Source organism: Cannabis sativa, chromosome 4, assembly GCF_029168945.1.
Source record: "Cannabis sativa cultivar Pink pepper isolate KNU-18-1 chromosome 4, ASM2916894v1, whole genome shotgun sequence".
Taxonomy (NCBI): Eukaryota; Viridiplantae; Streptophyta; class Magnoliopsida; order Rosales; family Cannabaceae; genus Cannabis; species Cannabis sativa.
Window position 1 is genome coordinate 8,085,660 of NC_083604.1, and position 9,740 is coordinate 8,095,399.

The following is a 9,740-nucleotide window of genomic DNA, read 5'->3' on the forward strand; positions in this document are numbered from 1 at the left end:
TAGATTCAATCACTAAAAAAAATATTTTTTCTTTAATTTTTACCATAATTTCAAACTTCACCATCTTGCAAAATTACCAATACATATAATTAGTTTTTTTTTTTAAATAACACATTTTATTCTTTGTCCCAATTCAAAATAACTTATATTTTGAGAGATTGTTTTTGGATAACTTATTATATTAAAATTAGTACTTATAATCATACTTTTACAATAATTGTTTTTCAATTATATATTTAATATAATTATATTTACTTTGTTTGATGGAAACATATAAATTTTTCATTAAGGTAATTGGCTACGAAACTTTCTTATGTTTTAGTTTTATATACATAACTCTTTGTTCTTTTTTTTTTTTTTTTGTAGCAACACTCCTTTAGCTTTACTTCTATTTATAAATTTGAAGAACCAGTTAAATTAAACTTTTAAATGTTAACTGAGATTGTCATTGTGTATACTTGTATATACATGACACTAAAATCTCAAAATTAATAAAAACATATCTCACATACAAAAGTGTTCACAGTGAAAATCTAACTAAGTTTTAATGGTAAAATTTTAACAGACATCTCAAATTTGCAATCGAAAATTAAAGGAATATTGTCACAAAAAAAAATTAAAATGTTAAGTAAATAAAAATTTAAACATTTGACGCTGACAATTACTCTTTTTTTATTATTATTATACTTTTGAAAACACATATTGGAACAAAATATGTATTTAATTGGGTACTACTGAGATAAATTTTTTTAAAAGAGAAAAAATTAGAGAGATAAATTTGTTCAATTCTATTTGTCAAACTATGTAATTTTTAGTTTATTTAGAATGTGTTTAAAAATTTTAGTTCAAAACCATAATAAATTTAAATAAATAGTAGCAAAAATAATTATTAGATTATATTAAGTAAAAAAAATCAATATTGTTAACACATATAAAAATAATCTCTCTCACATAATAATTTTGAAGATTAAAAATATATAATATAAATTAACAATAAATCTTAGTATACATGGTTATTATTTATTATTGTATGTATATATTTATATTTATCACATTTATTGGTTAGCAGAATAATATGGAGTGTTTAAACAAATTAACCTAAGCTTATTAAAATATTAAAGAAAGTACTTGTTTAATTAGAGGGAGAGAGAGAAAGAGAGATATGAGTATATTTTGACTTTTCAAATGGCAAAATTGTCTTTCTATCACATTTTATTGATTTCACCAAGGAGAAAATTGTCATTACAATTATCACATTATTATGACACTTTTATAATAGTAAGATAAAACAACAATATCTCAAAAAAAAAATCTATAACATCAATGAAAAAAAAAAACAGAAAAAAAACATTTTTTTTTATAAGAAATAAAAATAAAAATAGATTTGTGTAGTTTGTTTGTATTTTTAATTTAATTTTTAATTCAAAAAGAATGGAGGGAGGGAGGGAAAGAGCATACGGTCTCCCGCCACATCCTAATACCAAAGGACAAAGTAAGTCTTCCTAAAACTGCCACGTGTATTTCTCCTCACTCAAATTTTCACCGTTGCATTTATTTATTTATTTATTTTAATAAATTATATCTATTTTCGTTATATTCCATTTCCTCACCATTTTTACTTCTCTCTTTCTCTTTCTCTTTCTCTCTCCTCCCAAACTCGATCGACCGTCTCTCTCACCTCTCTCCAGGTCGAATTTCCCTCAGGAGAAAGAGGAACACCATACCATACCACACAACATCACCTTCTTCTTTCAATCTAGAAACCCTAGATTTTTCTGCCAATCTCAATTTCAGGAAAATAATAAAAAATAATATGAAAAAATAATAAAAAAAAATTACTTCTTTGCTGTCGTTATTGACTTATTGTGGGACGATTCAATACCGAGCGGCTCTTGGTCTAGCGCTATCTGTCGACTGAAGTTTAGGGTTTTCTGGTAAATCAGTTTTATTCAATTCGATTTCGATTTGGGTTGTTTTTTCCGTTGTGTTTCAATTCCTTATTTTTGATCCATTTTGTCATTTTTCATTTCGGGCTTTTACTGTAAACCCTAGGTCTGTTAGGTTTAGATTTAGAAAGGAAAAGAGAAAAGAAAAAAAAAGGGAGGAAATTGGGTGAACAGTGAGAAAAAAAATTAAATTCTTTGATTCTTTTGGTGTAGATAAGATTGGATTAGGGTTTTTTTTAGTTATCTTGTTTGTTCCTTTTCAGTTTAGCTTCTCTACAAGAAAAAGAAACTCCGTGAAATTTTTGGTGCGTTGTTTTAGTTTGCTATCCGAAATTGAGGGTTTCCTTGTTAGATCTTCCACGAAAATTCCCTTTTCGTTCACTTCGTTATTCTTTTAGAGGGAAAAAAAAAAGAAAGAAAGAAAGGAAAAGAAAAAAAAACTAGCTTGTGTATTTAGAATTTGAGTGTATACCATATACAATGGCCTTGAATTTTTCCCATCGACCAATCTTTCCGGCGCATCTAGCTGAAGATAGAGTGGTCTCTCCGATTAGGATTTCTAATGGGTACCTCTTGGAAGGTATCTCGGAGAACAATGGAGATAGCTTATGGCTATCGAATAGGGAAATTGAGAATCCCTTTGATTATGGAAGGGAAAGATTTGAGAGGGGTGGTGCTCAGGAGTCTGTGTCAAACGATGTTCTTGACCTTCTGCCCTCTGATCCCTTTGGGATGGACATTAGTACAACTTTTACGGCGATCACTGGTTGGCTTGAAGATTTGGAGGTGGACTATGGTGGGTACGGAAGGGATGAGGTTGGGTCAAGTGGTGGGAGCTACCAGCTTTTTGCGGAACTGAATTTTATTTGGAACAAAGCCATGAAGTTCCAGGCATCCCCTCAAAATGCTGCATTTGATCATACATCTAATATAGCAAATGGGTTTGGTTGCCTTGATGGGAAGAGTGGGGGTCCTCCTGCATCTTGTAGCAGTGATTGTGGGTCATCTTCCGCTGTGGATAGCATTCAGAATTTTGGCAATGTAAATTGGGATGTTGCAACCCAGCAACCTGACAAGTGTGGGGTTGAGGATGTAATATGGTCTAGTGAAGATGTTGGATCTCATAGTGCTTTGCATTTTGCCCTTGGTTATCTGGGCTTGAGGGATCTACTTGTTGTTGAAAGGGTATGCAAAACTCTGCTTTCGACAGTGAGAAGTGACACCCTTCTTTGGAAGAGTATTCACATAGATCAACCTTTGAACGAGAAGATTACAGATGATGTTCTTCTGCAATTAACTAACAGGGCTCAAGGTAATTTGAAATCTTTGAGCCTGGTGGAGTGCCCCCGGATTACTGATGATGGTCTGAGACGTGTTATTGAAAGTAATCCTAAGCTATCTAAGGTTAGTATAGCTTTTATTTATAAATTTTAGCTATTTTTTTTTTTACTTGTGTACAAATAGTGATTTTTTCTTTTCTTTTTCTGGTCTATCATATTTTAGTAGAACTTTAATTTATTGTCTTAACATACGAATTTTCAACCTTGTGCTCAAGCTGTTATAAGGTTCCTTTGCTAAATCCTTTCTTTTTTAAGCTTTCTATTTTTGATCCCCAGGAATTGGCAATTCCCCCAACTAAAATGTGTCTATGAATTTGCGGACTTTTGTGTTGAATGCCTATCTTTTAACTTTTTCTTCTCTCTTGTCTCTTGTGATTTGCAAATAACATTGGCATATGCATTGAATCTGCTGACCTTTTGTGCGTTTGATTCTTTTCACTGTGGACCCTGTACTCATTTTCTTCAAGTGTTGGATACCCTTCTTGATTGCTATTTGTATCATGTAGACTTATTTACATTGACGTGCTGATAAATAATTTTATTTTATTTGGCAGTTAAGTGTGCCTGGATGTACAAGACTCAGTATCGAGGGCATCTTGAATAGCTTAAGGGCTTTTAAGTCAATGGGTGCACAAGGTGTGAAGCATTTGAGAATTGGTGGCCTCTATGGTGTGACTCCAAAACATTTTGAAGAATTGAAGACACTTTTGGGAGCTGATGGCCAGATACAGCAGAGTGCCCGGAAACCACGTTACTATAACAGGAAAAACCTTTATCTATCATGTGACGATGATAATGATTTAGATGTAGAAATGTGCCCTAGATGTGAGAACCTGAGGCTAGTCTATGATTGTCCTGTGGAGGCTTGTCAAGGGAAAGATCATGCTACACAGTTGTGCAGGGCATGCACACTTTGCATAGCACGTTGCGTTCAGTGCGGCAGGTGCATTAATGACAGTGAATATGAGGAGACATTTTGCCTGGAATTGCTTTGCTCAGTCTGTTTAACGGCTGACTGCCCAGAGAACCAGGATCGTATGGTTGGTGCATCGAAGCCAGTTGCTACTACCATTGAAAAGAACTCTAACGTTCATCTTCATGGCTAAAGACTTCATTACAGGTTATGGTTGCAAAGTAACATGCTTATCTGATAACACCATCTCTTTTTATCAATCGAAAAAACATGTAAGATGATACGTTATTGAGTCAGTTGACTGTTTTCGACTGCTTGTGGTTGTGGATTCAGTGAGGAACGTAGGAAGAAGAAAAAATAAAAAAGAGGGGTAGAAAAGAATGTAGAAGTGGTTGAAGGATCTTTATGGTTGTTTGTTGGTCTCTTTAGTTGGGTCTGACACGATTGGAAGTCGAATGGGGGATGATAAGTTTTTTTGGGCTTATAAGTGTCATGCGAGGTGGTCTCAAATTGGGATGTGACAATGACTACCATAAGTGTGTGCTATAATGCTCGGAGGACTATTTTATGAATTGTAAGGTGGAAAAGTGGAATGATGATTTTTCTATTGTATTATGTGCACGTATCAACACAACAACTCTACATGCTGGTCCCTCCATTGAAAAGCTCACTTTTTTTTATTCAACTTCTTTGCCGCTGAGGAGTTGATGATTATTGTTGCTGTCTTCATCAAGCTGTGCAGCTGTTTATTTTATGCTCAAGACAGACACTTGGAGCAATGTTATGTGACTTTGTGGCAAGGACGGCAGAGAGAGTTTTGTGTCTTTGTGGTAGTGAAGTGATCCATGTCATATGATGTTATTTTCTGTCCTTATGTAAAACTGTTATAGTTTATCTTTTTTTTTTTTATCTTCCACAATATGTCAGTTGAATTTTTTTTTTCTGGTGGATCTTTGTTTGGTCCCTTGTTCTTATCGATGTCAGTTGTTTCTGGTTTATGCATTAGGCGCTGATACTCAGGCCATGCATGGCATGTTATCAGTGTTCTTTGTATTATTTTAGATGCTTTTATGTGGAGATGAGTAAAAACTATTCAATTGCTCTTTTGTCTCTCTCTCTCTCTCTTGGCAATTATTCTATTCTGTGGATATTATGCTTTACAAACCGAACTAAACCAAAAAAAAAACAAAAAAACTAAGATCAGAAAAATCTACCAACAGGGGACATTTATTATTTATTAGTACGTTGTAATAATTCATGAAAAGTAATATATATTTATGTATGATAGCTTTTTAGGTTGGGATATTTTTATTTTTGGTACAGTATATCTTTTGAATAATTTATAGTGAAATAATTTAGGGTTTGGATTAAATTAAAATAAATTTGCAGGCTTCGAAAATAAAATAGAGAAGCTGTTGTGGTCTTTCCTGGATTGGTCGGATCTCACTAGTGAATAGAAAGTTGAATTTACATTAGATCTCACCTGAATCATCTCATCTATTCTCTTGAGGAAAAATTCGGTTCGAATAGAATAAGTAACACTGTAAATAATTCGTAATCAGAATACCTATTAAAATTATCTTGTACAAAGCCGTATAAAAAAATTAATATATAATCTATATGCCTAAAATTAAAAATGTGTTTAGGATAAGAGATAGTCTACCTAAAATTATTTAGGCTAATTAGTAATTTTTCGTATCAAATCATGCTTTCTGAATTTTTTTGGCCGTTCAAAATTTTCCTAAACTATTGAGATTGTTAGATTTAAGGATTTTTGTCTAATTTCATTTAATTTTACTGTTTCAGTGATTGTTTATGTACTAACAATCTCAATAGTTCGGGAGGAATTTTTAACGGCAAAAAATATTCAGGGCATAATTTGGTACATGTCAAAGTTCAGAGAAAAAAATTACTAATTAGCCAATTATTTATATATGTGTATATAAAAAAATAAAACATTTGTGAACTTATTTGGAAGTTGTTTATCACATATTGAAAAGGTTTGGAGTATTTAGTTAAGATGCATGAAGATTATTTATATTTTGAATTTACATTTTATATCTTCTATAACCGTTGATATAAGCTTGATCATTATAGTTTATTCCATTTATCGAACTAATTAACCAAGCAAATTTCAATTTAGTGATCAATAATTGTGCCACCATAGTACTCCGATATGTATGAATGTAATAAACTATAAAAAATGTGTATATATGAAAAAACTAAGTACTCTTGAAGAAGAAAACCACAGCATTGATGATCACCTTTGGCACAAATTTTATTGTCTCGCTATTTTGGATTTGCAAATTTAATTACAACATCATATACATGAATACAACACCCAAAAAGAAAAAAAAAAGAGGTATCTCAATTTCATTTGGTGGATGGTTACTTTTGAGATTTCTTGCATAGTTCTTTCATCCATTTGAATTTCAAAAGTGATTTCTTCAACTTGCTCTTAGATTCATCCTTTTTCTTCTTCTTTTCATCTTCTTTTGATACCGGAAGAGGATCAGAATTGTAATCCCATTGATCAGCCCATGACAACCCAGAATCCATTATTACTCTTCTTTTTTCTATACGCAATTTTTTTTAATCAATGTGTTAGTTAGGTTCTAATCATTTTGATGTGTATGATTGGAGAAACAAGTTGGGTAAAGAAAAGGTTAGTTGGATAGTCATTTTTTAGAATTTTGTCATTCCTATTCATTTGCTTGTTTTAAACCCTCCATTTCTCTCTACTATAATTTGAATAATCTTAATTTGGCCAATGCTTATTTTGGAACACAAAAACAATAAAATTGTTTCATAATAGTTGACTGAGTCCTTTTATTCATGCCCAACCAAAAATAACACACCAAAACTAAACTATTAGTTAAAAAATATATATTTACACTAATTATTATAAATGTGTGTGTGGACACCATAAAAAGAAAAGGAAGCTTTGAAACTCAAAATATATGACTAATCAAGTAAATCAATTTCTATATAATTCAATGATCAAATGAAGAAAATACAACATGGGAAGGCACATATAGTGTTTTACAATCCATAAAATTCTACATGCCCAGCTATTTCTCTACACAATAACTTTGACTCATCAGCTAACTTTATGCTTTTGTGGATCACAAGCCCTGTTTTTGTGTGTGTTGAACTAGGTTTATAAGACTCAGCCTCTTCTTCACTGCCCAGCAAGAGAACCTCCCTAGCTGGAACTACATTTTCCCACCAAAACTCCCTCAAAATCCCATGTATTAGCTCCCAATAACTACGGTCCCTACAAACCCGAAATATTGTACTTCCATTTGGTGTCCAACAGTACAAGTCAAGCCAATCTCTATCCATAATCTCCATTTGACCCTGCACCTGAGGCATGTAATAAAATGGCATTTTAGACCAAGGCAATCCCAACTCAGGCTTACCCTTGTTATAAGGACACTTCACTTCCAGAATTCCACCCTCCGGAAAGCATCCAATAACACCATCAGGAGAGGCGCCAACCCAATTGTATCGCTCCTCAGCATGAACAGCAAATCCTAGCGAATCAACTTCCCGGCCTGTAATGCTTTTGTACCTTTCTATAGCTTCTGCTTCATTGAGAACACCCCAATCCATAGCAAATCTTTGTGCACCTTGTATGATTTTGACCTCTGATGCAAACACCTTCTCGCGCCAAAGCTCCATTCGACGCTGTCCTTTCCAAAAACCCAATGCAGTGCTGAAAGTGCTTGTGGTTAGCTTGTCCTTACGAAGGGCAAACCACTCCTCAGAACGTTGAGGCGTGTCGGATGGTGAAACATGTGCAGCCAATGCTAGTGAGGTTAAGGTTCTTGAGTTTCTACAATGAGACTTTCTACTAGGAAAAGTTGAAGCTTTGGCTTTACTTTGAGTGCCATGGAATCTAGTTACACAGGAGTTGCACATTGCCAATAACACATCTCTGTTACTTGCAACTTTATTAAGTGGAATCATTCTGCAAAAGCCACAAACTGCTTGAAAAGCTTACAGTAAGAATTTGGATATTTTGAACCAAAAAAAAACAAGGAATATGAATTTATCACATACAAAGTACTAAAATAGCTTTAATTAAACAACACATACTAAGTTGGTTTCAATACAAACTTCAAATTACTAGAATGGTATATTGCCAAGAAAGCAAAAAACATCATTTTGGATATAGAAAAAAAGAAATACTTTTTATTTGTCATATACTCAAAAGATAGAAAATTCATCGATAAGCTTAATGAACCCATCACCCCCACCAAAAAAAAAAAACATCAAAGCTAATAAAAATTAGTTATTCCTGAAGTACTATTATCAAGCTACATGAAAAATAATGTAAAAAATTACAGGAAAGGTATTTACTTTATGTACCTGAGAATGAGTGAGTTGTAGAGCTGAAGGAAACAGCTGGTGGGTTTGAGGTATTTCTCAGAATAGAAGAGGCTCCTCCATTGATAAAGCAAAGGGGAACTTGGTACAGAGAGGAAGAGGCTCTAATGGTGACCTTCATTGGCAGAAGAAGAAATGAAGATAAGAAAAAATGGCTTATGAAATCACAGGCCTCTTCATGAAAATAGAGTAGGAGGGTAGCTCAAGGTGGGGTTGGTTAAAGGACGATAGTTGTGGTCTAGGGTTTATGGGCTTCCATTTGTTCGATAAATGGATTCAGTATTAGATATTCTGCAAAAAACGAAAACTAGAGTAGGAGAAGAAGACAACAACCCGACGAATTCGTTTCTAAGACACAAAAACAAACGCAGTGTACGACGTCGTTTCAATTCTTAAGAATACATTTGGGCCCGATTCAAGCTTTGATGTGGGCTAGGACCAAGATCAAGATTGGGTAAGTTGAAAAATACCACTTTTATTAATCAATTAATTAAATTTACCTCTAATTTTATATTTAATTGAAACATACTTCTATTTATATGTATTGTACCCAAAATACCCTGACATAAGAGAGTCACATAGAGAGTATCTTGAAGTGACATGGGCGAAATTGGTATAATATTTAAAGAAAGAAGTGAAAATAATAGACTTTAAAAAAGATGATAAAAATAAAAGAAGACAATACTAAAAGTGTATAGAGTGTAATTTCCTTGATCGATCAAGATACTACTAATTTCTTTTCAAAAGTACATATACAATAGTAGGAATTGAAAATTATAAGAGTTTACTTTTTTATGGCATAAATAAATAATACTATAAGGCTATATGTTTTTTTTATTTTTTTTACATTTATATGAGATTTTTTATGCTATATTTTTTTTTTAAAAAAAAGATAAAAATTATATATTTGTAAAATAATAATAAGTTTTACTGGAAAACTCACTAACACTGGAAAAGTCACCGAAAAAATCACAGTCGTCAAACAAAGTCACTGAAAAAGTTACCAGAAGTAGATATCTCAGATATAAACAAAAATAGAACCGATTTTATAACATAATGAATAAAAATAAATAACACAAAATAACTCAAACCGGTTATAATTGAAATATATCCGGTTCTGTAACATAATGAATAAAAATAAATAACACA

General features: G+C 32.5%; 3 protein-coding genes across 5 annotated transcripts; 1 reads left to right on the forward strand and 2 right to left on the reverse strand.

Moving 5' to 3' along the window:
- The first annotated feature begins 1,583 nt into the window (after positions 1-1,583).
- Positions 1,584-5,305, forward strand: LOC115712811 (F-box protein SKIP14). Its single transcript, XM_030641189.2, has 2 exons — positions 1,584-3,350; positions 3,841-5,305. Exons 1-2 carry the CDS (start codon positions 2,427-2,429, stop codon positions 4,390-4,392), a joined length of 1,476 nt encoding a protein of 491 aa, XP_030497049.2. The 5' UTR covers positions 1,584-2,426; the 3' UTR covers positions 4,393-5,305.
- Positions 5,306-6,380: 1,075 nt separating this feature from the next.
- LOC115712259 (uncharacterized) lies at positions 6,381-7,143 on the reverse strand. Its single transcript, XM_030640514.2, has one exon. The coding sequence runs from the start codon at positions 6,756-6,758 to the stop codon at positions 6,588-6,590; it is 171 nt and encodes a 56-aa protein (XP_030496374.1). The 5' UTR covers positions 6,759-7,143; the 3' UTR covers positions 6,381-6,587.
- A 15-nt stretch (positions 7,144-7,158) lies between these two features.
- LOC115715203 (uncharacterized) lies at positions 7,159-8,947 on the reverse strand. Of its 3 annotated transcripts, none has more exons than XM_030644045.2 (2): positions 8,574-8,947; positions 7,159-8,188 (listed from the first exon to the last, which is right to left on the reverse strand). In XM_030644045.2, exons 1-2 carry the CDS (start codon positions 8,710-8,712, stop codon positions 7,242-7,244), a joined length of 1,086 nt encoding a protein of 361 aa, XP_030499905.2. In that variant the 5' UTR covers positions 8,713-8,947; the 3' UTR covers positions 7,159-7,241. The 3 variants fall into 3 exon arrangements, with proteins under 3 accessions (XP_030499905.2, XP_030499907.2, XP_030499906.2); XM_030644047.2 differs by having other exon boundaries at positions 7,159-8,172; positions 8,574-8,714; XM_030644046.2 differs by having other exon boundaries at positions 8,565-8,706.
- Positions 8,948-9,740: the final 793 nt, after the last annotated feature.